Source organism: Xiphophorus couchianus, chromosome 4 (genome assembly GCF_001444195.1).
Source record: "Xiphophorus couchianus chromosome 4, X_couchianus-1.0, whole genome shotgun sequence".
Lineage (NCBI taxonomy): Eukaryota > Metazoa > Chordata > Actinopteri > Cyprinodontiformes > Poeciliidae > Xiphophorus > Xiphophorus couchianus.
Window position 1 is genome coordinate 7,023,272 of NC_040231.1, and position 27,877 is coordinate 7,051,148.

General features: G+C 38.3%; 3 protein-coding genes and 1 pseudogene across 4 annotated transcripts; 3 read left to right on the forward strand and 1 right to left on the reverse strand.

The window, feature by feature from the left end:
* Positions 1-200: 200 nt before the first annotated feature.
* Positions 201-4,469, forward strand: LOC114143657 (trans-1,2-dihydrobenzene-1,2-diol dehydrogenase-like). The gene is made up of 7 exons (XM_028015901.1): positions 201-328; positions 1,322-1,433; positions 1,670-1,833; positions 1,944-2,196; positions 2,872-2,996; positions 3,133-3,283; positions 4,002-4,469. The coding sequence occupies exons 1-7, from the start codon at positions 239-241 to the stop codon at positions 4,109-4,111; spliced, it is 1,005 nt and encodes a 334-aa protein (XP_027871702.1). The 5' UTR covers positions 201-238; the 3' UTR covers positions 4,112-4,469.
* A 512-nt stretch (positions 4,470-4,981) lies between these two features.
* LOC114142700 (trans-1,2-dihydrobenzene-1,2-diol dehydrogenase-like) lies at positions 4,982-6,125 on the forward strand (annotated as a pseudogene).
* A 123-nt stretch (positions 6,126-6,248) lies between these two features.
* LOC114142662 (trans-1,2-dihydrobenzene-1,2-diol dehydrogenase-like) lies at positions 6,249-10,177 on the forward strand. The gene is made up of 7 exons (XM_028014038.1): positions 6,249-7,070; positions 7,655-7,766; positions 7,899-8,062; positions 8,617-8,869; positions 8,937-9,061; positions 9,152-9,302; positions 9,466-10,177. The coding sequence occupies exons 1-7, from the start codon at positions 6,981-6,983 to the stop codon at positions 9,573-9,575; spliced, it is 1,005 nt and encodes a 334-aa protein (XP_027869839.1). The 5' UTR covers positions 6,249-6,980; the 3' UTR covers positions 9,576-10,177.
* pkma (pyruvate kinase M1/2a) lies at positions 9,818-27,157 on the reverse strand. 2 transcript variants are annotated; one of them, XM_028014037.1, is made up of 11 exons: positions 27,042-27,157; positions 21,492-21,670; positions 21,174-21,265; positions 17,838-17,969; positions 17,567-17,753; positions 17,208-17,478; positions 16,948-17,098; positions 15,932-16,084; positions 13,123-13,289; positions 11,064-11,245; positions 9,818-10,953 (listed from the first exon to the last, which is right to left on the reverse strand). In XM_028014037.1, the coding sequence occupies exons 2-11, from the start codon at positions 21,640-21,642 to the stop codon at positions 10,847-10,849; spliced, it is 1,593 nt and encodes a 530-aa protein (XP_027869838.1). In that variant the 5' UTR covers positions 21,643-21,670; positions 27,042-27,157; the 3' UTR covers positions 9,818-10,846. The 2 variants fall into 2 exon arrangements, with proteins under 2 accessions (XP_027869838.1, XP_027869837.1); XM_028014036.1 differs by lacking the exon at positions 13,123-13,289 and adding an exon at positions 13,661-13,827.
* Between the last annotated feature and the right edge of the window lie 720 nt (positions 27,158-27,877).

Here is a 27,877-nt window from a genome sequence, read left to right on the forward strand (position 1 = left end):
CAACCTGGTCTTAAGTTGTTTTTTTTTTTTAATGGTCGTGCCACAGGTGGTTGCAGAACATGACAATGAGTCTTTACATCACTAGGCTTTGCAGAGTTGTTTCATTAAACCATAATAAAGGTGTAAATCGGTGTGTAATCGTCTAAAATGGCCTCAAATTAAAAATCTTAAATGAGCGCTTTGTCGCCCCCGTGTGGCAGAAAACAGTAAACGTTCCTGACAGTCATTTTGAAACAACATGGCAACCAGGTGGGGAATCTGCAGCGCGGGGAAGATCAGTCATGACTTTACTGTGGCTCTGAAAACTCTTCCTGCAGAAGACCATCAGGTTAGTGTGCCTGCTGCAACAGAGACATAAATCCCACGTGTGATTTTGATGAGACACGCCTCCTTATGTGTCATAGTAACATTCTTCCGGGTACTTAACTCCCTCCCAGTACTTTTTGTAAGATAAATGTTTTATAAATTAAGCACGCATGGTGTTGAGCCGTGTCTAAATGAAGCCGTTGACCGGTGTTCTAGATTAACTGGTGGCTAAATTTACTCATCGAAAGTCACGCGCACCGCAGATGTTTCTAAATTGTAGGTGGCTGTGTTGATGCCTGTTGAAAAATGCTACTTGTTTGCAAAACTTTACTATAAATCACATTTGAAGCAAATATGTTTAATGTTGCATGTGAAAAATATGTTTCAAAACAAGTTTCTACAGAGCAGCGTTCAGTGCGCTTCGAAAACACCTCATTTGAGCTTGTTTCTAATTAGTTATTCCTGAGATCTTAACGGGTGTCTTATTGAATCAAATTGTATTTTTGCAAAAAAAAAATTTTTTTTTAAGCTTATCGCATTATTTACTTCTTGGTTCGGTAAAGGGGTCCTAAAAAGTCATGCCCACAGAAACATCTGTCTCTCCCAGACGCCGCCACCAGTTAATCTATAACATGTCAATGATTTTGTAAAATGTTTCCATTTTGATTAGCTGCCCAACTTTCTACCGTATACCACAGAATAGGACGCATGTAGTTCTTTCTGGAAAATGAGTCTGGCAGTAACGAAGAACTGGAAATGAACAATTAAATTGAACAGTCTCGGTCATGCATTTTTACCAGTCAGGCAAATGTTACTTTTTTCCAACTACAAAACAAAGTGAGTTTATATGAACGATCCCCTCTGCTGGATGACAAGTGAGATTGCCAAAAGATGTAAGGCCTAAAAACAGATTACTTGTGCAGGATTTTTAATCAAATGGAATGGAAAAAACAACAAAAAAACAATTTACCTCTAAAGTATTTAGAATTATTGTATACCATCTGTGACTTTACAGGTTGTGGCTGTTGCAGCTCGTAACTTGGAGGACGCTGAGGAATTTTCCAGAAAACACAACATCTCTAAGGCTTACGGCGGCTACGAGGAGTTGGCCAGAGATCCAGACATAGGTCAGTGTCCATCTGTCAGAGGGTTTTCAGTTTATTTTTAATTTTGAAACTTTACAATACCTCCTGTTCTATATTAAATTGTTTCTTATATCCAGTTGTTTTAATTTTCTCTTAATATTTCTGAAATATTAAGTATATAAATATTTTAAATATATACATAAATATAAAATAACATACTGTTATTTCTGAAAAAGATTGAAGAGTATCAGTCAGAGTTGTGTTTGACCTGTGTGTAGATGTTGTGTATGTTGGAGTCATCCACCCGTTCCATCTGAAGGCCTGTAAACTTTTCACAAGTGCTAAAAAGAACGTTCTGTGTGAGAAGCCGTTGGCCATGAACACCAAGGAAGTGAAAGAGATTCTGGACTCTGCCCAAAAGAATGATGTCTTCCTCATGGAGGTAAGCATGTAGCAAACCAGGAAGAAAAAATATTTCTCTGTATACAGTTTACTATTGCACACTTGAAGACCTAGAAAAGTTAAACAGTTTAAAACATGTTTTCTCTCCAGGCTGTGTGGACCCGTTTTTTCCCGGTCTCTGTGGAGATCAGAAAGCTGCTGGCTCAGGAGTACATAGGGGAGGTGAAGATGGTCCGTGCGGACTTTGGTGTGCCGCTGTTGAACGTGCCAAGATCGGTTCAGAAGGAACTCGGTGGAGGAGCATTACTAGATCTTGGTATCTATTGCCTTCAATTCATAAATATGGTGTACAACGGAGAGAAGCCGGAGAGTATCCAAGCCAGCGGGATCTGCCTGGAGACAGGTAAGGAGTTAACAGGATGAGGTATTCATGTAACCTCAGAAGCTGTGCCAATTCGGTGACATTATGCGAGATGCTACTTTACACTCAAGCGAATTAAGATTTTTATAATTGTTTGCAGATTCCTCCTGGGATGAATATTGAAAAGAAAAGCTGCTTACTTTTTTACTTTTTTTTTATTTTGACTTGAAACTCGCTGATCAACTTGTCAAGTATTGAAATCAGAAAATGTTTACTTAATTGTCTCTGGTTTGATTGGTCAAATTCCAAAACATGTGTTTCCCCCATGTTAAATGTTTCAAAAGTAAGAACCAAACTACCATTTTTGGTAGGAGTTTAGTTTTCAGTAGGAAAAGTCGGATTGGTGCATCTTCAGCTTTCACACAAACCTTGAGCTGTCTATAAACTTTTTGAAAATGTAGATTAACCATCACAAATTAAAATTAATAAGTATATCAGGTCAGACTTAGAAAATGTATTATCTCATACCTTACAAATCTGATATAAAAGAAATGTAATCTAATTAGAATGTTCCCAAAACTATTTTCACCTCCTGACAGACCTCGAAGAAACTCTAAATCAGCTTACAACTCTTACAACAATTTTCAGCTTTTGCGGCTGTATTTTGAGTTTTAGCATCTTTTCTCTACACTGTGTTGTATATCCTCCTCCTTGTAGGAGTGGATGAGACTGTGGCTGTGAATCTTAAGTATTCTGAAAACAGACTGGCAACATTCACCTGCTCTGCTGGGGTCCAGCTGCATAATGATGCCATTATTGGTGGGACAAAAGGCACAATCCAGGTAGGTTACCAAGGATGGCATGGCAACAATTCAAAAATACCATTGAATATGTTTAGTAGTTTGAGGGTTTTATGTAGAAGAAATTAGAAGTGTCTTCAATCACTGGTTTGACATTAATCCGATGCACATGCTCCAGGTCCCATCTCCTATGTGGTGCCCCACATCACTGGTTGTTAATGGGAAGGAGACCCAGTATCCGGTACCTGAACCCTACTTGCGTCTCAACTTTACCAACAGCACAGGGATGCGTTACGAAGCAGAGGAGGTCCGTCAATGTCTGCTCAAGGGTAATGAGACATCAGCATGTTGCACTCTGTAGGTCTGGTACCATTAGCTGTAGGGCTAAAATCCACTAATTCCTGCTCCCGTCCAAAAGCACTTATAGCTACTGCCTATTTTAATAGCTAAAACACCAAATATATCTGTATAGAAACTGTCTTGGCACTTGTACTGAAGCTAACATCTACAGCCTTCCTTATTTTTGTTGGGGGTGAACAGCTCCAAGAAAAATCAATGAGTTTCCTGGATTAACTGCTTTGTTAACACCAGCTAACAGCATCAAGTAGCTCTAATAATATCTATTGATAAACAATAGAGAAAAAAGCAATAATAACATTTCTGATAATACGGTCAGTTTTTTAATGAAGTTGCTAAATCTAAATTCTTATCATGAGATAAATAACAACCATGAGTTCAGGTCTTTGTGTGAACTCATGTACTTTATGTTACAAACATCATATAAATGAGGCGTTAAAAAAAGCCACTTCCGGAATAGTCATGAAATGTGGGATGCTTGGGGTTCAATGCAGCAGGACGGTGTATGTCAAAAAAGAAAAAATAGGAGGTATTGACAAAAGGTTGTACAAGAACATAACTAAAGAGGTGAACAACTAACATCTTGTAAAACGGGGTTTAAAAGTCAACTGCATTAGCTCTGCCCATCATTTAACTTCTGTGGAGCATTTGTCTGTAACAGCTGACTCATCAGTATGCTTCTCTTTGCAGGGCTGAAGGAGAGTAAAGTCATGCCCCATGCTGACTCTCTGCTGCTGGCTGAAATAGAGGATGAAATCCGCCGGCAGGTTGGAGTGGTGTACAGCCAGGACAGCCAGTAAAAATTCGACTTATTCATGCTGTGATTAAATACAACCAGTTTACAATGGAGACTAACTTACTGTTTACTTCAAGAATAGTTAATTTCATGTGATTTAATTTATAATTTTGTAGGAAAACACTGCTTGACCTCCAACTTTGATTAACTTCTTATTATTTTTTGAAATATAAACCACTCAAGATGACCTCTCAACTAAATGAGAGAGGTTAGGAAGCTGTTATCTTTTCATATTTACATTTACATTTACACCAGCTTTGGATACAGATGTATTGAAACTCACTGAGCACCTTCAACAATGAAATGAAATGTAAAATCTTTGACAATCTGTGAAATAAATATTCTAGCCAATTTCTAAAAAATGGCAAGTCTATTTTTCTTTAACCCATCTTATTTATATATTATATTATTTTATATATATATATATATATATATATATATATTTTTATTTTTTTTTTTATGGTACGAGGTCCTCTCATTGAATGTGTTTATATTTGTGTAAAAGTGGACTATAGAGAATTTTTTTCTTGCTTTTGTTTTATATGAATTATATCAGCAGCAAGGTATCATTTCTGAAAAATTGCAGTTTTTTTAAAATTTGTAATTAAGAGAAAATATAAATATATGAATAAACCAATCTGGTCGCTGGTCGTACTTTGAAAAAAATGGTCATGCCACAGGTGGTTGCAGAACATGACAATGAGTGTTTACACCACTAGACTTTGCAGAGTTATTTCTTTAAACCATAATAAAGGTTTTTTGATCTTGTGTAATCGTCTAAAATGGCCTCAAATTAAAAATCTTAAATGAGTGCTTTGTCGCCCCCGTGTGGCAGAAAACGGGGAACTGTTCCTGACAGTCATTTTGGAATAACATGGCAACCAGGTGTGGAATCTGCAGGGCGGGGAAGATCAGTCATGACTTTACTGTGGCTCTGAAAAATCTTCCTGCAGAAGACCATCAGGTTAGTGTGCCTGCTGCAACAGAGACATAAATCCCACGTGTGATTTTGATGTGCTCTCATAATTACAAGGGTTGATGTAACTGTAATTGTTACTCTGAAGTTTTCTGAGAAGAGAATGGCAGTGTTTATTTACTGTTTGAGTATGAAGCTTCCCAATGCTGCCATTATTGTTGGAACCAAGGGCGCAATTCAGGTAAATCATCAAGGTCGGGTTAGGTTAAGTCCACAATTAAATGCAATATAAATGGGAGATTTTATGGTATTTTGTATATTGTTGGTTTTTCATATCTTTGAGAACCCTTCCTGGATGTGGTGCCCCACATCTTTAATTGTGAATGGAAAGGAGACCCAGTACCCTTACCAGAACCCTGTTTGCCTCTGAACTTCCACAACGGCACAGGAATGCGTCCGACAGTGTTTGCTCAAAGGTAAGTAGAAATTTAGTATGTCTACACCAATAAATCTCTCTGCATAATAAAATATTGCAGACTTCTTAGTCCAGGCAGCTAGTGACTAAGAAGTAATGCAAATAATCATTAGTTGACACCTGAAACACAATGTGACTGTGCCTTTATTTGTCCCTGCAGGGCTGAAGGAGAGTCCAGTCATGTCTCACTCTGACTCTCTACTGCTGATTGAACTGGAAGATGAGATCCATAGACAGGTGGGTGTGGTGCACAGCCAAGACTGTCAGTAAATGTTTTACACTCGGTATCCACACTTTGACTGAAGAATACTTTATAACTGAAAATGACTTGATTACTGTGATCCAGCTGCACTTTGTACTCACACACTACAGCAATGTTCCCATTTTTTGATGACCTCACAAGTTCTGTGTTAAATAAGAAATACCTCACTCACAGGTGCATGCTAATCCCTCCTTATATTGGCTCAGGATTTTGTGAACTTTGCTACATGTATAAGAATCAACACTATCTGTAAAAGGCACTGAAACAATCAAAACCTCAATGAATGTTCCATGACTATAATCTGAAGCACTTCTGATCATGTCTAAATGAAGACTTCTAATAAAAGTTTCTATAATATGACAGTGTAAAATGTTTCACTTGGGATTGATTAAGATTTTCACTGTATATCCTTGAAAGAAAATATGGTTTTAATGTTCACAACAAAATTGCACAAATACAACAGAAACAGATATTTGTACTGCTGCTTACTTAATATAATGCATTGATTATGATTATAGCATTTATGTTGAATGTAATATTGATTTAATTAAAAATACACAGGTGTCTCAGAGTAATATTTTTAAAGATCTAGTTCTGTGATTGCGTTACTCGTATCACAGATTTATAAACTTTTATTGCTGTGAGGTGTTAAGTCTAGATTGCCTTCTGCCTATCTCAAGATTTTATATCTCATATTTCACTTGGCCATGTTCCACAGCTTCTATGTGGGTGTAGGTCTGACTAGTTTGTGGACCAACAAGGTGCGGATACTTTTGACAGTATGGGCAGGCCATAGTGCTGCTGGAAAAGGACATCAGAATCTCCATAACATTCATCAGCTGAGGGAAGCATGTAGTCCTCATTCCCTGCAAGGTAACTATGTTGATTTTGTAGTTGCCAAAACACAAAAATAATCAGAAATTGGAAACTTTATCCTGGGCCTCAAGCAACATGCATTCTGTGCTTCACTCTTCATCCAGACCACAATTTCCAAATATATTGCAAAATTTACTTTTATTATGAAAAAGATGTCCAGTCCTTTTTTCTTCCTACACACTTCTGAATCAAATTCATTAGTATTAGTGCCTCATACACAGTTCTGTAATAGCCTGAAGCCATAAGCTGATGATTACAAAATAAAATCTTAAATGAGTGCTTTGTCGCCACCCTTTGGCAGAGAACGGTGAAAGTTTGTTTCTGACAAACAACTTTTGAGCAACATGGCAACCAGGTGGGGAATATGCAGCGCTGGGAAGATCAGTCATGACTTTGCTGTTGCTTTAAAAACTCTTCCTGCTGAAGACCATCAGGTCAGTATGTTTCCTGAAATAGACACTCAAATTCAGCATGTAATTTAAATGCAACCCTCCTTTTGTGTCTTCCTGGGGCTTCTTTTTATGCGTTCTTAACTGCCTCTTACCTGTTTGCTGGATATGTTTTTAAAAAAAAGTCAAGTAAACATGGTGTTGAGAATATGTGAACTGTGTCTAAAAGCAGCACGCTCTGGTCAATGAGCTTGTAATACGTTTACATTTTGACTAAACTGTCAAGTTGCCAAACTATTACCGTAAACCACAGAATAGAAAGGAAATAGTTTTTGGTACAGTCTGGGAATAATGAATTTTAGTTTTAAAAATCAGTCAGTTAGTTAGTCATACAGTCATAGAGTCAGTAACAATTAAGGTTCAACATGTAACATGTTTTTCTTAAGCTATAAAGATGAACCTAGTATGTGAGTGATGACCTCCACGGGATGAGGAATGAAACTGCCAACAGAACAGATTTGTGCAAAAAAATTTTATAAAAATGAAATGACTTATTAAAAATGTTGCAGAAAAAGGTTGCTTCTCACAATTTGAGAATTATTGTAGTCATTTTCTGACTGCATTTACAGGTTGTGGCTATTGCAGCTCGTAAGTTGGAGGATGCTGAAGAGTTTGCCAGGGAACAGAGCATCTCTAAGGCTTACGGCAGCTACGAGGAGCTGGCCAGAGATCCAAATGTAGGTCAGTATCCATCTGTCAGAGATTGCTCTGTTTGCTGCTGTACATAATGCACTTCAAAGTGAATGTTATGACAAATTGAATAGTCCATCCTCTAGAATTCTATCTGGCTTTCATCATCAAATGTTTGCATAGATGTGGTGTATGTTGGGAACATCCACCCATACCACCTGAAGGCCTGTCTGCTCTTCATGAATGCCAAGAAGAATGTTCTGTGTGAGAAACCGCTGGCCATAAACACCAAAGAAGTGAAAGAGATACTGGACTCTACCAAAAGGAATCAAGTCTTCTTCATGGAGGTAAACTAGCAGCAGTTAGGTTGAATAAGGATAAGCTAATCTTTTCAGATCAAGATCAGAATCTATCAAATTCCCTTAATCAGCAATCTGTCGCACACCTTAGAAAAAGCCTGGTTTGTGCAGTTCTTTATGAAATTTTGTGTTCTCTCTCTTTTGTATATGTGCCGCTAAGCATGAAAATAATTCCATGAAACAACCTAAAACTTCAAAACAAACATGAGACGATACACAAAAATGCCTAAAATATTTCTAATACCATTTGGTTCATATTTATTTCATCTCAGGTCATTGCAACAGAGCACTATTTGCAAGGCCCAGCAACCACACAAATTTTCGAGTCTCACGTTGTTTCTCTAATGAACACAATGGATCTTACAGCCACACTGGTCAGCTGCCTTATTGTGGTACAAAAAAAAAGCATATTTTCACTATTTTAATGTAAAAATACATTGAGCATACATGTGAGCTTGAGAAATCAAATTCAAATTCCTTGTTTGTGCACACAAATTTGGCAAATTAAGCCAGTTCTGATTTTGTCTGCTGTTTGTCTCCAGGCCGTGTGGACCCGTTTCTTCCCAGTTTCTGTGGAGGTTAGGAAGATGCTGGCGCAGGGGGAAATAGGAGAGGTGAAAATGGTTCGGTCTGAGTTTGGAGTCCCTGTTTTGCACAACCGAAGAGTAGTAGAGAAGGAGTTGGGAGGAGGAGCGTTGTTGAACATTGGCACGTACTGCCTGCAGTTTGTGTGTATGGTGTACAATGGAGAGAGGCCAGAGAGCATCCAGGCTACCGGGGTCTGCCTGGACACAGGTAGGAGCTAACCAGAGGATTGGGTCTATTTTTATGCAAATCATTTTATCTAGTCATTCAATTACAGGGGTGGATGAAACTGTGATTGTAACTCTGAAGTTTTCAGAGAAGAGAATGGCAGTGTTTACTTACTCTTCCAGTATACAGCTTCCTAATGATGCCATTATTGTTGGAACCAAGGGCACCATCCAGGTACGGTAGTTTAAAAGGCAGATAAGTTAACAGATAAATGCAATGAGGCTGGAGCATTTTGGTAGCGCTTATTTATTTTCAATATTTGAGATCCCTGCCAGAATGTGGTGCCCCACATCGCTAATTGTGAATGGGAAGGAGACCCAGTATCCCTTGCCTGAACCGCATTTCCCTTTGAACTTCCTCAACACCACAGGGATGCGTTATGAAGCAGAGGAAGTCCGACAGTGTTTGATCAAAGGTAACCAAAGGTTTTGTACATCTTAGTTTGTTTCTATATCAATGTCTCTGAAAGTAACAAAAGCACTGATTTGCAGTTAATTATTCAGGCAATTGATGGAAGGAGAAATTCAAATATTAGTTGGCATCAGAAAATGTGCTTATGCTTCCATTTCTCCCCATAGGGCTGAAGGAGAGTCCAGTCATGTCTCACTCAGACTCTCTTCTGCTGGCAGAACTGGAGGATGAAATCCGTAGGCAGGTGGGCGTGGTGTACAGCCAAGACTGCCAGTAAATGTTCTGCAGTCACTACAAAAATGAAACAATTACTCAAAATGGACTATTAAGGAGATCCAGCAGGACTTTGTGTTCCATCACTGCTGCTACTGTGTTATTTCTTCATGTTTTGAGAGGCCTGACAGAGATCATACCTAAAGATCAGTAAAAGTTCTGAATCCAAACTTTGTAAATCTTCCTTTGAGTTTACTTTCAGTTCTGTTCCTATTAAGTTATTCCAAAAACAAAAGGCCAGATAACTTCTGATAGGTGCTCACTTTATTGATAGAACTTCAGTCTTAAGAGACATCTCACTACACCAGCTAAACATCATAATCCCCCTTTACATAGTTAGTTCTTAGTCTCTAGCATTACAATCAAAAGCATGTTAGAGGAGCAGGACAGCTACAGTGGATCACCAACAGAGAAGACGATGAGAGAGCTCTGAAACATGAGTTCTGATCTCTTGATCCAAATCAAATGTTTATAATTTTCCCTCTCGGATATTATCTGAATGCAAAGAAATGTAAAGGCTTTGTGACACATCTAACAACACAGAACATTAACTCCTTTGGATTGGACACTCAAAACTTTTTATCTCTCTTGTCAGAAAAAATATAAGCAGAATTGAATGTCCCAAAAACAACAATAAAATAAAGAAGTTTACCTTTCACAAAAGTCAAGTACAATTTAGAATGTAACAGTGTCTGGAGAAGGTAAGGAGTGCAACACTAACAGATACACTGAAACAAAGCTGGTTTATAAGAGAGGACACTTCATACTGAGAGCACTACACAAACGTCTGTTTAGGGGAGTCATGGAGTCGAGACCTTTGTTTGCCATTAGTTTGTTCTTTACAGTTCAACAAGGTGCTCTTTAAGATTAGTCGGCTCCAAACCATCAACACCCAAACAGGAGGCAGACATGCATGCACACACACACACACACAGATGCTTCCACTCATAGGCTTTCATATTTAATATTACAAGTGTCGGAGTGAATAAATATAGCTGTTTTTGCTTGGGGTGTAATAATCTGTAGTCCTGACAACTGGTTTGACAAAAAAAGATAAATCTGTTCAAGGAATGATAACATAATTTGGAATTGTCTGGAAGAAAACTGCTCCCACCCAAGCAGCTGCTTGGTCATAAGGGTCGTCTTCTGATTAATTATTTGCATGAGAACCTAAAAACTAAACATCTGAGTGTTTATAAGGGTGAGGCATTGGGATGGTGAAAATGAAAGACAGATAAACGTGAAGGGTCAGTGCAGTGCAGCTGCGTTGGCTGCTCAAGCCACCAGGACCACACGCATGGTGTTGGTGTAACCGGAGCCGGGACGCCAGCCAGTCAGGATGATGACAACGTCACCGTCTTTGAAGAATCCTCTGGCCTTGCCTGAAGAAAAAAAAAAAAAGATATCAAAACATTTTTAGTAAAAGAATGGAAACAAATTCAGATATGCTGCTCAATTTAATTAAGTTGGAACATTAAAAGTAGCTGCTCACCCATTTCCATTGCGAAGTTGACGCGCATGTCAACATCCTCTGCCCACACATCGTGAGGGGGGTTGGTGTAGAGGACAGGGAAGATCCCGCGGTACAGATGGGCCTGACGAGCCGTCTGGGCGTTACGGGTCACAGCGAGGATGGGAGCACGAGGCCTGTACCTGGAGAGCAGGTGAGCAGACCTGCAGACACACATGCACACATGGGAAGCTGAGAACTGAGGAAGAAAAAAAACAAACATAATTTACAATAACTGAAGCAGATTTGCACTGATTATGCCAATTTTTCCATACAAAACATCTGATGCAACAAAAAGTTGACCCCCTCGCCTTGGAGAGCCTATGTAAACTGAGTAGTCTGCGCAATTATGAGACCAGATTATGAAACTGAAACTTTACGATACTACATGTTAATAGCAACAACATGGACATAGGATGCAAATTAAATAAAATATTTGGCGCTCATGGAGAAAAAAGTAGGCATGAAACTATTTCAGTTGCCGGCTCATAAGAGGATGTTGGTAAAAAAAAAAAAAAAAAAAAAAAACCTCTAATTTTGGCAAAGTTTTGCAACAAAAGGATTTTTTTGCATTACTGCACAATTTGAACATCAATGAAATCTGTAGTCTGTAGTAGACATTAAGAATTTTGTTTGGCCTATTTGAAGTTTTATTCTAAATGAAAAGGGACAATTAGTCTTGGTCATATATTTGAAGATCTAAATTTAGACCATGTAGGTTTACATACATCTTTGTCAACGCACATATTGAACACACAAACACTGCAAATATTAAAAGAAATACTCAATATGTTGAAAACCACAAAGTAAAACAGTGCCATCACCTATTCTGGTAGATTCTGACTCACACAAAGAGCAGACAAAACTACAGTTTTCAATTCAATAAACCTCAGACAGTTAGAAACATTATAGAATATCATTTTCAACATGCAGTTACAAAATTTCTCAGCAAAAAGTCTGGAAAAGTCAAGGCAGCCAAAATAGGTGATACTTCTGATGCACCATGGGAGTACAAGGGCTCCAGGTCACAATAATAAGTCCAATTGATGTTTACTCTAGTTACATGTCTTGGTAAAAAGTAAATATACTTCAAAAACAAAAGATTTACATAAAAACTTAATTATGTGCAAAATAATTCTAGATTAACACTAAGGATCTGAGTGACCCAATCTCCCACGTTAAATAACTCTTAGGAATTTCTTCCTATATTTGTTCAGGTCATTCACGTTTGCATGAATTTATGCATGAAAAGTATAGTTCCTCACTACATTTCAATTGGAATGCGTAACATCTCTATGTTTCTTCCATTATGTTGCACGATTTGATTCTGTGCCATTAGTCATTCTGTTTCATGATTTTATTTCAGAAAAGCTTCAGCTAAAAGTAAGGTTTCATATTTCATAACACTTTGACCAAGAGTTGATAGTTGACTCAACGTTTATAGCAAGGTGGCAGATTTTTATAGCCAAAATCAGCCTTCCTCCTTCACAGCAGTTGTATCCAGGTGTTAATGTGGAGTGTTTAAATGTTGACTTTACTCTTAGGGATCTGAAAACACTTATAAACAAGCTGTAAGAATATATAAGAATGGATCGTCCTCACAATGAAATGGTAGACTTATGTTTATAATATTGCTATTTGGGAACCATCTTGTCAGTTCAACCTCTGATTATCAAATAGAATTGGTTATATTTGCTTTTTACTATGACACAGAGCTCACGTATTGGACATAACATTTTCTAGATAGGCATTTCAGAATTTTATCAAATTTTAGTTTTGCATTCACTTATAAGATTTGGTGAGATGATTAACTTGCATTCTGAGCCAGTACATCCATTTGTGAATGATAAACAGACAAGACCCCTCGATTTGGCTAATGTCATTCCTGCTCTCACTCTTATTCTCTGTCCTTCATACTCGCACATCACCACACACATGCAAAATTAAAGATTTGCAATATTATGTGTTGGAGAATTAGGAGCCTGGGTAATTAGACCTTACCTTCAGGAACATTTTCAGACTGCATCCCTCACTTTCTTACCTTCCAGTCTTAGTGAGAATAATGATGGCACTAGCACAGCATTTGAAGGATGCTTCAACAGCTCCGACTGCTACAGCCTCTGAGGGGTCTCTGGTCAGGCGGGAACTTCTCCTCAGCTCCTCAAACAGCTGTCTGTGGAAGGTGGCTGCTTCTGCCTCTCGTGCTATCTAAGCCCCGAATGGAAGGTTACTCTCAAACACACTCCACTACAAACACATCAAGGCACTCACACCACTGAACGACTGGCAAAAACAGGACTAGACTATGCTGAATAAGGATAGTTGTAGAAAATAAATTAGGGAAGTTTAAAAAAAAACATCACAATTTTGGGAAATACATTAAATGTGGGAACATTTAGCTCCTAATAGCAGAACTTTGACATTAAAGTATACCTGATGAGATAATACACAGTCTAGTTGAGTTTTTGCCAAGTCTCCCAGTTACTTCATCAATGCCTGCCTCTCCCTACTCTCCCTCTCTGTCTGTTCAAGTTTCCATCAGACATCCAGAGGATGTCGGCGCCAGATAACCGGCCTACCTTCCAGAGCCCGTGAGCACAATGATCGCAGAGGCTAAGCTCTTAAAGGCGGCCTCGACAGCACCGATTGCAATGGCCTCAGCGGGGTCGTTGCAGTGCGGCGTAGAACGGCGCAGGTCCTCAAACACCTGCCGGTGGAACATGGCTGCCTCGGCTTCACGAGCAATCTGGCACAAGGGCAAGATGCATCGAGTAAAGGCATTCCCACACCAGTCGCGCAAACAGATGGAAAAAGAAATGAGGGGGGAAAAAATGGAGATAAGAGATGGGGAAACAGATTGACAAGGTTAATAGGACATAAAAAAGGAGTAGGAATGGACAGAAGAAATCAAGATAGTTAACAAGAGAGTTTAGGGGTGCAGTTAGTGTGGGGGAGGAGACACAGGAACATACTGTTAAAACTGTGTCAGATTATATTAAATGTGATGTTTAAGATCCTCACACAGCTAAAATAGTAGAAATATAAATTAAAATAATTAAATGTCAAATGACACATTAGTGAATTATTAATTTCTAAAATAGATAGCTTGACACAAAGATCCAAAATAAAACTAAGGCACTTTAAAAATCAACCAGGAAAACATCAGAAGACTTTGACACAGGCATTTAGAGGTTAGTCTAAATTAGTTTGTGCAGCTACTGATAAGGATGGGTGTTTACTCCAGATTCAGAGACATTCAATACACTCTCAGTGCAACGGGGTCTACAACAGGAGCACTGCATCTGCTGAGTCACAAAGACATCTGCACTGTAGCTAGGAATAGCAGCAGCTAGCCAAGAAGGCATCAGGAGTGAAGGACAGGCAAGATGGGATCAATGCTTCGTCACTCGTCACAACTGATAAACTGGAATATTTCGAAATTACCATTGATGGTATGGTATTTGAATCTCCTTTTTTTAATCTCTCCCTAACTGAGAAACAGAAAATGCAACTTTGAAGCAACAACATCAGATAAATTCAGAGTCCTGACACTTATGATCCTTTGACCTTGTGATGCAGTCAGGTACAAGTAAATTTTTTAAGCAAAATCATCAATTTGGAAACTTGACTGCAGAGAAATAAGTAGTACAGAATATAAGGTGCAGTGAATTTGTTAGATAAAGAGGTGCAGCAGCTGCCATTCATTGTGGCTTTGAGAAAAAAAAAGCCTCCAACATGCTATTTAAGTAATTAATAACCACATGCACATTGTGAACATCATGCAGCAGTCCATGTGCTTACAGCTCCTAAACACCCTTAAGATTACTGTATAGATTTAAAAAAATATAGAATTTGTAAATTGAAAGTCAATGTTTCAGTAGATGATCACAGAAACTAAAGTTGCAAGTATGTACACTGGCTGCCCCAAAAAATACACACACCATTTCATTGGACATTCTTTAGCCTTGGTTACAGCACTTCTGTAGTTTTCAATATTCTGCAATATCACCTTCATAGGCATCCAGATTTGCATAAACATTTTTTGCCGGTATCTTGTAAAGATGATGGGAGTCCGGCTGCTGCATGATACTCAATAGTGTCATGATCTGGACTTGGTGATGGCCAATCCATGCGAGAACATGATGTATGCTGCTTCAGTGTCCCCAACACAAGCTGAGTCAGAATAATTCTGACTGTCATCTTGGAATATACCCGTGCGATTAAATTTAATTGACAAAATAACCTGGTTATTTGATATATGCAGGTTATAACCTGACATCATTCTTAGAGCAACAACCCCAGATCATAACACTTCCCCAAAAGGTTTAAAGACTTTATGCATCTCTCTTACACTGATGCAACTCTCTTTCTGGAACAGGGTAAATCTGAGTCCAGTCTTTATCCTTCCAAGAAAAATGTAGCTTTTTTTAACTGATGAGCCTGAGTGATTTTCTTAAAGCTGCGCTGCTATTTTGCTCCAATCACTTGAGTTGTTTTTGCATTGTACATGTTGTAATGTTGCTAGTCGACTTCAATACGGTTGTTTAAGAAATGAGAAGCGACTACAGCAGTTATGGTTAAATAACTTAATATTCAATGCAGTGATTTAACAAGCAGCCTACTTGTTAAATCCAAGTAGTGTTTTTTTTTTTGAACAGGCAGTGTACATGCTGACATAAAAAGGCAAAACATACAGACAAAAGTTGATTCTTGGAGAAGCAGCTGATTTGTAGCACTTTTATTTTTAATTAAATTTCACAATTACAAATTTTGAACGCTTGTGGAATAATTAATGATTATATGCTCATAAGGTTTGAAGATTCTGCTTTTTTAAGTGTAGTTGGACTCACCATGTGCTGTGTGCGCACTGCCTCAATGGGGTAATCTCCCTTGGCAGTCTCTCCGCTCAGCATGATACAATCGGCTCCGTCCAGGACGGCGTTGGCAACGTCGCTGCCCTCAGCGCGGGTCGGTCTAGGCTTCTTGATCATGCTCTCCAACATCTAAATGGTTTAGCGAGATTCAACTCAGCATAGTGCCACACATTTACACCTGAAAATATCTTCCTTAAACCTAGAGGTCAAACCTTTAAATGAAACCTTCTTCGGTTTTTGTTGCATTTTCTTAAAGACAAAAGCTACTCGTCCCACCTTTCACACATATATGCCTCTGGTGATTTAAGACAATTTATCAAAGTTCTGTGGAGTTTATCAATTTACAACAAGGACTTAAAATAAAAAATAATTGTAAATTTAAAATCCATCATAATTGTCCATCATACTACAATGGTGATGCAGAAACTGAAGAATGACCTCCTGCCACTATTAAAGCAATCCAGTTTGAAAACCAGATTTATGGTACTCCACAAAGACTGGGAAAGACAAAACATTTATACAATTTTACACAATGAGGACTTGACGAATTAATACTAAGTATAGCAGTTCTTTATTAAAATATTTTGCTCAAGTCTATAATGAAAAGCTATGAATAACCAGTGTGAGAATATTTTAGCAGTAGAATAGGTCATTCTGTTATGAATAAGAACAATTACATTATGTCACTTTTTTGAGGAAATACTATGATCTTAAAATATGGGATTTGTACTTGAGGTTAAAATCTGAGAAACTCACACTGACATGTGCCTACATGCAATATTTATTAATACCAGTGGATCAGTACAAATTTTATGCTGATGTCATTGACCAATATGCAGATAAAATCTGTATGCAAGTGTATTTTAGATCTGTCTTGAGCCAAATATCATTTTGTGAATTCCTGCAATACATTACTGTCAGAATACCCTTGTTGAAAAAATCCATCACCTTCAGTTTTCATAAGAATCAGCCTTCCTGCTCTATAAACTAACCTGAGTTGCGCATGTGATGGGCTTGCCAGCTCTGTTGCAGCGACCGATCATCATCTTTTGAGCTAAAAAGACCTTTTCTGTGGGGATCTCAATACCCAGGTCACCACGTGCAACCATGATGCCATCGCTAGCCTCCATGATCTCATCAAATCTGTAAAAACGTACAACATATAATCAAAGATCTCAATCAAACATGGAACATGACCAAGCCTATCATCCATAAAAAGAACCTGCAGTTAGCTTGTCAGTACCATACAAACCTGCGTACACCCTCATGGTTCTCCAGTTTGCTGATGATCTTGATGTTTTTGCCCCTCTCTCCAAGCACAGCTCTGACAGCATGCACATCATCTGCTTTGCGGATGAACGAGGCAAACACCATGTCGACTCCCTGCTCCACACCAAACTGCAGATCCTTGATGTCTTTCTCTGAAACGGCGGGCAAGTCGACGGCAGCGCCAGGAAGGTTCACCCCCTTCTTGCTGCCCAGAGTGCCTCCGTTTTCAATCTCACACATGAGGTAATCATTGCCTGGAGAACAAAAATGGACACAGCAGCAGTTTTAACTTCCTTAAGAACTCACAAAAGGAACCTTAATGTGTGACACTGGTCTACTCACCAATCTCCTTGACCTGCAGAGAGATGAGCCCATCGTCGATGTAGACCTTGCTGCCAACTTCCACCACTTTGGTGATGTTCTTATAGTCCAGCCAGAGGACCTCATCACTGCAGTTGTCCTGGTAGGCATCGTCTAAGGTAACCTTGATCATGTTGCCCTTCTTCAGCTCAACCTCAGCTGTGCCACTCTGTCACAAAAAAATTGCATTTACTTCATATCAAATTGGAGTACAATATAAATGTTATGGTTTGAGGATTAATGCTAAACTCACTCCTTTAATTAGGCCGGTCCTGATCTCAGGGCCCTTGGTGTCCAGGGCAACACCGATGGGTCTGTAATGGATACTGCCTGGCTCGAAGCTCTCACACGCCTCCCGCACATTCTTGATAGTGCCTGCGTGGTACTATAGTAACAAAAAGCCATTTGTAAATTGTTTGCAGAAAACAAAATAAAAACAACTATCCTACGAACTGTTGCATTTCCCATCCAAACTTTGACCACATTACTCAATATCATCACATCGCTTTCATTTTTAAGAATGGGTGAATTTATATTAATTACATTAACTAAAAACTCAGCTAGGTTTTTTCTCTTAATTCTGATGTTCATTGTGAAAGCTTCAAGACATGAACTGAATTCAATGTTAAATTTATCTATGCAGCACAAAAGAAACCCCGGTAAGACCAAAGTGCTTCACAATGCACTTATAAAAGAAACCATAGAATACAACAGTAACCAAAGTAAAAACTTCAACAGGTTTTAACAATCAATCCAAAACTGAAGTTAAAAAACGGATTTTATTACAAGATGCATGTTCATACTTCTTTGTAGCAGTAAAAAATATGAGTTGCGGTGCCTTGAACCATTTGTAAACGCTACGTGAATGATTGTTCTAACCCAGCATATAAAGAATTACAATAGGAAACATGAGAGGTAATAAAATCATGAATAACTTTCTCAAGGTCTATGAAAGGGAAGATATGGCTTTCCTTTGACAATGAGTTGTACTTAAAAAAAGCTCAATTTGAGTTGATGTTTCAAGAGCCAGCATACACAGACGTATAAAAGACATTCTTGCTTTAAGGGTCTCCCAAAATTAAGACAAGGTCGATAGGATCTTGCCCACACTGACAAGAAAAAGCATAGGACAGTTTCTCAGTGGCATAAATTCTCTTCCAGATTCAAATATTTATCACTTATTTGGGAATCCATGTCACAGCATCTGAAGGTAGAGTAGAGAGGCAGACAATCCAAGTTGTTTGAGTAAACTTTGAAAAGTAAGAGTGAGAACTCTATACATTATTTACTATTCAAATTTTCATTTTAGAACTCTTATTTGCTTTGTGTAATTTTTTTGTTTCTTTTAAACAGAAAGCGTAATCAAGACAAATTAACTGAAAAGCATGATATGAATAGAATGCTCTATTTAACAAATGGTAATATAACATTTCTTAATGCAGAGCTATGAGTTTCACTTTAATTCAAATTACTGAATAAATTGCCTGAAGATTTTCTAATTTACCTAGATGGACCTGTACTGTTACTAGCTGTCATTTTAACTGATAAAAAAAGCACGCCAGGGCAATTAAAGTACAAGGTGTGTTTGACAACTCACACAACCATAAAGTAACTCAGTAATGGCAGCACTGCAATGATCAGATTTTTTTTTCATGTGACATAAGAATATTTAAAAACAAACATTCTAGAAACCTTAGCAAAGCACCACAAATATGTGTAATACCTCTGCATTTATTAAAATGTTGAAATTGCTGGGTATAAGAAGTTAAATCAAACAGTGAATGTCTTGATCAGCAGCTGTTCTTGACCACAACTGAATTTTATGACATAATTACCAGTTTCAGGGCCAGACCTGCTGCCTCGTGTCTTTATTTAGTAGGACATTTGAAGAAGTCTGGCCTTTTGTAAAAAATAATATTCTGAAAATTCACAAATTAGACAGCACATATTCTAGTGATGTTTTATTTTATTTTAAAAAGACTTCACAAACAATCCAAAAATCACACTGGTGTATAAAATGTTGTTGCAGTTAGAATAACACCCACTGTGACTCTCAACCAAGCTGTGGGAAAGTGGGAAGGAAAGAGACACGGTAGTTGTGTTTTGCAACCATTAGGGCAGGGGTCTCAAACTCCAGGCCTCGAGGGCCGCAGTCCTGCAGTTTTTAGATGCGCCACAGGTACAAAACACTGGAATGAAATGGCTTAATTACCTCCTCCTTGTGTAGATCAGTTTTCCAGAGCCTTAATGACCTAATTATTCTGTTCAGGTGTGGTGCAGCAGAGGCACATCTAAATGTTGCAGGACTGCGGCCCTCGAGGACTGGAGTTTGAGACCCCTGCATTAGGGGGATTAATTAACAGATAGTGCACCGTTTGTGGCTTTAAAGACAGTTGTCTGCTGTCTACCTCTGTAACCTGAGCTTTCAGTAACAATGCAACTGGCAAATAATTACATTTGAGGTCATTTTTCTTGGTCTTTTCCATTTGAGCTTAAATAACATTTCTTATCATTACAAATAATGCTGAGCACTACCATAAATGAACTTCCTGCCTAGAGCCTGAAACCATTCTTTAGCTTTATTGGCACAATTTAGTTGCTTTTTGTCATTGCCAATGTGTTCATTAGCTGCATTGAAATAAAATTTTAGATTTATTCAAGAAAACTTTGGCATGAACCATCATTCTCTAAATAAAGTTTAATGTGTACAGACATTTTCCCTTTAAAGCTAAATGAAGTTTGAGACTTTGGTAAAAACTTCATAGCTCAAAACACTAAGGGTGGCCTTGCCTGTTACCACAAGGCCTGTAGTTAGACAAGAGAATTAAAAAGAGGGGAAAAAAGGCCAAAAAAGCAGTTGCTTCAAATAACAAGGAATGTGTGCATAACAAAAGTGTTACTTTTAGTTGGTAAAGAGCAAACAAAGTATTTCATCAATGGTTTAAAAACAGATTAAACATAATGCCTTCTGGGTAAGATTCTTCAAGTACCCTCCGAAGAAAGGGAAATGGGGAGCAAATTGTGTACGAGGTTATGTTTATGTCAACTGACTGTTTTGTTACCAAGAAGAAGCTTGGGGTAATCAGTTCTTCTCTAAATCAATTTGATTCAGGTTTGCTGGTCATGTTTCATCATTATTTGTTGCATCAAGTTGATTTCAAAATGTCTTTGTTCCTGTAATCAAGAAAATTGAAGCCTTTGGTAAGGTCATGTGTCCCTTTGTGTCTAAAATAGAGGCACATAATTCAGCTACAATTTTTGAAATCTCCCCATCACTTAAGACAGACATTTTAAATTATTGATAAAGTATTGAAATAAAAGTGTGGGATTACTTAGCAATAACATAAACTATTTCTTTTGTTCATTAAACCATTTTGTAATTGCTTAGTAGGATCCCAGTCTAGAACAGTTTATTACACAATACGTGCCAATTCACTGTCAGAGAAAGATTTCACAATAGCAGGAAACTACAAATGATGACAAATATTACCTCGAAGCTCTATATACCAGTTTAGATAAAGCACAGAACTGTGTGTGATTAGATTTATAAAGTAAATTAAGCCACATTTTTTTAAAAAAAAGGACCAACCTCATGTGTACCATGGGAAAAGTTCAAACGAGCAATGTTCATTCCTGACTTGATCATCTCCTTTAGCATATCTACAGATCGGGATGCTGGTCCTGCAAAACGAAAATAATTTTTTTACACATTGAACATTTAAAATCTTGAGCTTTATTGCAATTTCCTATCACTGAGTTTTTCAAATTTTATACTTCCATGAGCACATCAGGAAGAAGCCAAACACAGATTTAGTCGATAGCCATTTTGTATCACCATAATATTTTAACAGGAAACAAACTATTAAAATTTGATTTAAGGAAATGCAACTGGAAAGAATCGACTAACCGATGGTGCAAATGATGCCAGTGTTGCGGGCTGTGGTGGGTTCGGAGTCGATGTCCAACAGGCACATGTGTTCCAGGAAGGTGTCCGCCATGGCAGCGTTGAGCTGCTGTGTCTGGATGAAGGCAGAGCCCATGTCTTTTGGCAGAGGCATGGTGATCCCTTTAACAGTTGGACAAGTACTGCATGCAGAAAGGGAAAAAAAAAAGGGAAGAAAGATTTTCAAACATAGCATTGATCATGGTGAGTGTGGTAAAAGGTTACCACGCTTCACCCTTTTTAAACCTTTACAAAGTAGAAAGTTTCTGAGCAAATTACCAGCCACTTATTAGATGGAAAAAAAATCAAAATTTTCCGTGTTCTTGTTAATGTGCTGATGTGCAACTCAACCACTCATGCCATTAATGCAGGTAGAACCTGATTTTCTTGCTGTGTGTTCTACTATTACTTGTAGGTCAGGAGAATTTTGGAAACTACCAATTGGCTTATACTTCTTTTATGCACCCAACAAACAGAAAGCAACCATTTCAGGAAAAAATAAAACCTGGACACAATGAAAGTCCTAAACTCCCAAAGAAGCAATTTTATTGTCAATATTCTGTTATCTCAGTCGTGAAAGTTGAAGGAAAAAAAGGTGGAAATTTAAGATTAGACTTATGAAATGCATACAGTGCAATTCTGTGCAAATACATTTTACTGTGAACACAGGTTTTTACGCAAGACTGTTTTTTCTTAAGTTCCTCTTAGTTTTTGGGTTGCACAAGCAGAGAACAAAATGAACAGTAGATAACCTCCCAACTATTTCTGGACTGCTCTGTTGATCTCTGAAATGCCAAGACGAACACCCCAAACATATTCCACATAAAACAGTACACTGGTCCTCTGCACCACATTGTAGAGCTTGTCCACACCCACCCACCAACCCTTCTGAGTCATCTGTGGCAATGAACAAGAGTCAATAAGCTACAACTGTGGAATTTCCTAGTTTCAAGAATGATACTTAATGCAGCCCAGAAATTAGGTTATATAAAACCCCAAATTGCCCACAACCGCCACCCCCTTCAATCTGTTAGAGACATTCTAATGAGCCTTCTGAATCCATCTCATAAAGACTAATTTCTTCTTTTTTTCATTTAAAGAAAAAAAAAAGAAAGAGGGAAAAATGAGACAAATTTAAACTAACAGCCAAGGTCTATTTAAGCAGAGTGCAATAGAATTGTATGTGAATGAGGAATGCATTCCCCCTCCACATGTGGTTACATGCTGAACAGCTCACTAGTTCAGATTTGCTTCACTAACCAGCCAGTCTTAGGGTGACAACTATATCATGAATCACTTCACTCACCATGAGGAAGACTTTCCTAAACCAAATGTCATTCTAGAAAAAACAAGTATTGTACTTGAGGCCATGTGAATCTGTACTGTGTCATATTTTAGGAAATAAAATAGTTACAATATGCCATTAATTTATATGAAGACTGTCTTATGAAAAGTCAGTGGATTAGAGTAGAAAAATAAAATGAAAATTTGTAAAATTCATTACCTTCTTAAAACAATATTCTCTCTACATAGCTACTTGAATACAACATTTAACAACATAATGGAAATTGTAAAATTTTAGGTATACACATCACCAATTACCTCCCTGATGCCAATTTTCCCTTCACCCTCTATAGCAGCTAATGGAAAGCTTGAATTTCTTCATTACTAAGTTATGCGTGCAATCCACTCTCAGTTGGTGAACAACAAATAGAAAAACTGATTCTTTAGGCAACAATCCCTTCATTTGGTTTTTAATGGTCCTCATAATCAGAACCTGTTCTTCCGTCAGATCAACACCAGATGGTAAGTGGCATCCATCAACATGTGCCACAGAGAGAAAATGGCTTCCTTTTCCAATGTCAACCAGCAAATGAAACTATAAATTAGTTTTACTCAGTAACTTACCTACCTCAACACAACTGTATGCAAAAGTGGTATATAGAACCTAGAAGTCACTTTTTAGGAGGTAGTGCAAAAGCAAACAAAGGCCTAAAATCTTAAACATTAATCAGGCACACCAGAGGTTTAACTCCCTCTTACTCATCACATCCTAACTACAGATGAATCAAGACAGGGGATTCCAGACAGAGGTGCTATACCAACACTACTGGCTTGTGATGTGACATTTCCATCAATGGCTCAGACAAAGGCAGTACGTGAGAGCAGTCACATCCCCCTACAATCCCGGACAACCTCTGTGACTGGGTAAAACCACAACCTCAAAAAGAGGGGGGCAGACATCTGTTAAAAGAAAAAGCAGCACTCCACCATGTGCTTTTTGTGGTAGCCATTTTCATGACCCACTGCAGTTTAGTTTAGCCTACATTTATCAGATATTCACTTGGAGCATTTTAAGTTATTGATCATAGCAAATTTAACTGATCGGTATGAAGTGATAGGAGTTGTTTGGTACATTTTCATGTTTGTGATATAATTTCACTGTTTCATATAATTACAAAGAAAATACAAACAAAATGAGTTCCAATGCTGTAAAACAACGTAAGCAAGTTTGAGACATCTCTGTACACCGTGATCTACGAATTAAACAGCTGCAACATAAAAGCTACAAATTTGATAAAAAGCTCTCAAACTTGCTCCTCTGAAGCTATGAAATGACTAACCAAAGGTACTAGTCTCCACAGTTTTAGAGAGACACTAATTAATAGATTAGGGATTGACATTTGCCCATTTATCAGCTTTGACTGGTGATCACAAAAACAATCTAAAATTTTGTCGTATTCAAACCAAGAAATCCCACTTTTTCTGTCGATAAGTGCATCAATCTACAGGATGTACTTATGCAGTTTCTTTGAGTTTAGTAGAAAGAAAGAAAAAAGCTTAAAATATTGCTACCTCATTTAAAGAACCTTGAGCATATGCCTTTGTGAATATCACTCATAACCTTATAGTACCATGGAAAAAAAAAAAATCAATGGAAACCACCCTGATAGTTCTTCCTGTCTAACTCAGCTTACTAATACCAGTTTTGAAAAAAAATAAAAAGGTCTGTGACCCCAGCACAGCCTGTAGGCATCACAATAGGCCAGCACTGCAGTAGTAGGACAACTTCAGAAGTTGGCTACCTAATAATCCCTTCCAATCCCTTTCCAACACATCAACCATAAAAATAGTGTCACCATCTCATGCTTTTAAGATAACAAATCTCATATCTTGGTCATTTAGATGTGAAGTATAACTATATAGTAATCAGCAGCAACAGAAGCATGGCTGTCAGTGCGACGTGACATTCCCCATCATTCACTATGGATGTGATGTAACATGAGGCTAATCCAAGTTAGCTCTCAAGGGCAGCACCGTCTTCAATTGTTCACCCTCCCTAAACCTAGGTAGCGTGTATAGTTTGCACTACATACCCCCTGTAGAGCCTCTGGTATCTCCTGGGGACAACCAAGCCCTTTACAAGCAAGGACCTCCAGAGCTCCCCCAGTGTGCTGGAAAGTCCAATGCCAGTGAGCAAGCCGTGCCTCACAAAAGCAGAGTTGACCGCTGCAGTGTGTGTGCATGCATGTGACACTTTTAGGAGCTCAGGTTTAAATCCATTCAATGGGGATAAAGAACACGAAGAGCACCTGCTGCAACTGGGCAATCGCCCTAAACTGAACCAGCGGACGGACACGAGAATCCCACCAGAGCACATCAGAACAGTGTCTAACTAATGCTAATGCTACCGTGGGTCATACAGACCCTAGGCTAAAAACAGAATGTGGGCTAATTATAACACACAGCCTAGAAAGCTGGTGTGTGGAAATATTAAGCTCCATAGTACATTCACTCTGATGATTGTAAGCTATGCCTGTACTGTCTCTCACCTCTCAGGAATGCTATGGGTTCCATGAACCTGTACCTAAAGTGGATTGCAAAAATAAAAGTTAAGTTCTCTGAAACCTCAGAATGAGAGTGGTCTGAAGAGGTAAAGGAATACCCATAAGTTGTAGAGTGAAGTGGTATTAAAGATAAAATGCCTGCACATGGGAGCAGGACCAGCTGTGATATGCCTGACCTTCTACACTGACTGTCAGATCTGCTGCAGCTAAAACATTTTACCAAAACAGTACGTCATAAAGACTTTGCGAAAACTATTTTTTTTTTATCACTGCAATTCACAAAATCTTCATTCAGTGTTACCTTATTTTGTTGAACTCAAATGTGCAAAGCATATGCTGCTGTTTGAAAACTGTGGGAGTTCATAACTTTAATGTAGTTAATGAAAAGGTGATTTCTGGAAACTACCAGTAATGGTGCATGAATAACGTTATCTGATTCATCTGTTTTTATGCAATCACTTCTTAAAGAGGTCATGAATTTCTGACAACCCAGACATTTTGACTCACCTTGGCCTTTTGAAAGTAAAGACAACATTTTGTCAACATAATGTTTTAAACAGGACAAAACCTGCTTGTGTTTGCATGCAATATTATTTCTTGCAACATACCAAAACACATGCGAGTAGTTTCTGCCACTTTGGATGCATCTGATCAGGGGTCCATATAAATTAAGCTTTAAATTGGGGTTTATATAAATTAAGCTAGTAATTTTGTCTAGTTCTGTCTGGAGCAGATCACATTCTAAGGATGACAGTCCAGGCCTACACAGGCAAGGTGAGACCTGCCCTCACTTATCTGTATTCAATGTCAATAATTCCCTTTTTCACTATTCACTACATAAAGCTACTGCAGCACAGTTGCGGCAAAAAAAGGCACATTTCATACTATATTTACATGCCAGCATTTTCCCCTGTACTAGTTTCATGGTTCTAGACAATTAGGAAAATTGTCTAAACAAAAGAATAAAGTGTTCAGGGACTAAAACCCTTCAGAACTAAGGACTGATTAAGCTTCATTTTTCTACATTTATATACAGAACACACAGTACCTCGGTGTAAAATAGAGCTTTTGCTAAATTACAGACGATGCGGCAAAGATCACGTTCTCCCATCCTGCGTCACATTTTCCTGATCTGCAGACATCACTGTAACTGACCAATGGGAGGTGAAGAAACCGGAGAAGCCACGCCCACAGCAGGAGGCAACAGGAAGCGATTCCACCACGGCTAAGACTTGACGCATCACGTTAAATTACTGTTTTAAAAATTTCTATACAAAACTACGGAAGAATATAGCATAAGTTCAAAACATAAAAGAGATAGCAAGTGGCCAAATATAAAGAGCTGCAGAGTATTCGAGGGGGGAAATGCCGTCTTTTTCTTGTCCATACACTGAATTTTAATATTCAATAATGACATAGTTGGACTAAAAACTCGTATCTAATTTGAGATACTGCTTTTATGACTCTTTCAGATGTACTGTATCGCATTACATGAGGCAACCGAGTAAAAATACTGACATCAATTACTGACCTAAACGTGACAAAATTTATCAGCAAGACATATAAAGCTACTGAAAAAAACGAGAAGCTAAATGCTTAAGAGAAGCTTTCAAATGTCAAAACTATTTAAAAGACAAGAACTTAAAGCCCTGCTGAAACTACCCACCTGAACTCTGGTAGAGGATGTCTGCTGCGATGCGACTGCTGGCAGTCTGAGACCAGCTTCAAGGTGATCTACCCTGCTATTTCCTCACTGCATGGAACTACTTTCTAGGGATGCTCATATCCATCCGACAAACCGTAAATGGAAAAAAAGGAGAAGCAAAAGCGGGCGATCTCTTTAGGGAACCTTACCACCGGCAATCATTAAGGAAACCAAAGCAGAGAAATGCTTATTTATGTAAATACTGACTCTTATGGTAAGATGGGTATTTATAAAACGCAAAGAACTTGGCGGAAGGATATGCTAATACATGATAGGAGTGATTAGTAAAGTTAGAGAGCCAATGGGAAAGCGTGAAAGCATCACAAGAGCATAAAGTAGAGCATGTGACCGCATTCAGGAAGGCAGTCAGACTGTGTCGTTCGGATTAGTATGCAACGTGGGTGTCCAATGCCTTTAATGGCATTTTCCCTTTAATTATTAGTGCTCAGGATGTACGCAATATCGGTAGGTAAAACCATTAAAAGACATCCAATTTTGACATGCTGCAGTATCCTGTAGCTGTTTTGGAGTTTTCTAACCATTCCCCCCTCCTGCATTTAGTTTCTAAACCATGGAAAAAGATATTTACTAATTGTTAACTATAAGTCCCATCTCCTCTGATTCACAATCAGTGAAGAGATGAAGGGGTAAATTACTGGTTGCTTCAATGTGGTGGAGTGTCGCCATCTACCGATGGATACATTTATGACTGGACTGGAATTTCACTAATGATTTTGTATTCCAAGTTTGGGTGGAATCTTTTGCTCATTAAATCTTTGATAATTTAGCTGACCAGA

What these genes read in the sequence shown, in the direction of transcription:
- LOC114142662 (XM_028014038.1), top strand. Translation starts at nt 6,981, where the DNA reads ATGGCAACCAGGTGGGGAATATGCAGCGCTGGGAAGATCAGTCATGAC. An exon ending in GGCCAGAGATCCAAATGTAG is followed by an intron (nt 7,767 to 7,898) that starts GTCAGTATCCAT and finishes ATGTTTGCATAG; the next exon opens with ATGTGGTGTATGTTGGGAAC. An exon ending in CCGACAGTGTTTGATCAAAG is followed by an intron (nt 9,303 to 9,465) that starts GTAACCAAAGGT and finishes TTCTCCCCATAG; the next exon opens with GGCTGAAGGAGAGTCCAGTC.
- LOC114143657 (XM_028015901.1), top strand. Translation starts at nt 239, where the DNA reads ATGGCAACCAGGTGGGGAATCTGCAGCGCGGGGAAGATCAGTCATGAC. An exon ending in TTCCTGCAGAAGACCATCAG is followed by an intron (nt 329 to 1,321) that starts GTTAGTGTGCCT and finishes GTGACTTTACAG; the next exon opens with GTTGTGGCTGTTGCAGCTCG. An exon ending in ATGATGTCTTCCTCATGGAG is followed by an intron (nt 1,834 to 1,943) that starts GTAAGCATGTAG and finishes TTTTCTCTCCAG; the next exon opens with GCTGTGTGGACCCGTTTTTT.
- pkma (XM_028014037.1), bottom strand. Translation starts at nt 21,642, where the DNA reads ATGCCTCTGCCAAAAGACATGGGCTCTGCCTTCATCCAGACACAGCAG. An exon ending in TGGCATCATTTGCACCATCG is followed by an intron (nt 21,266 to 21,491) that starts GTTAGTCGATTC and finishes TTCGTTTTGCAG; the next exon opens with GACCAGCATCCCGATCTGTA. An exon ending in ATTCTCACTAAGACTGGAAG is followed by an intron (nt 11,246 to 13,122) that starts GTAAGAAAGTGA and finishes GTGTGTCTGCAG; the next exon opens with GTCTGCTCACCTGCTCTCCA.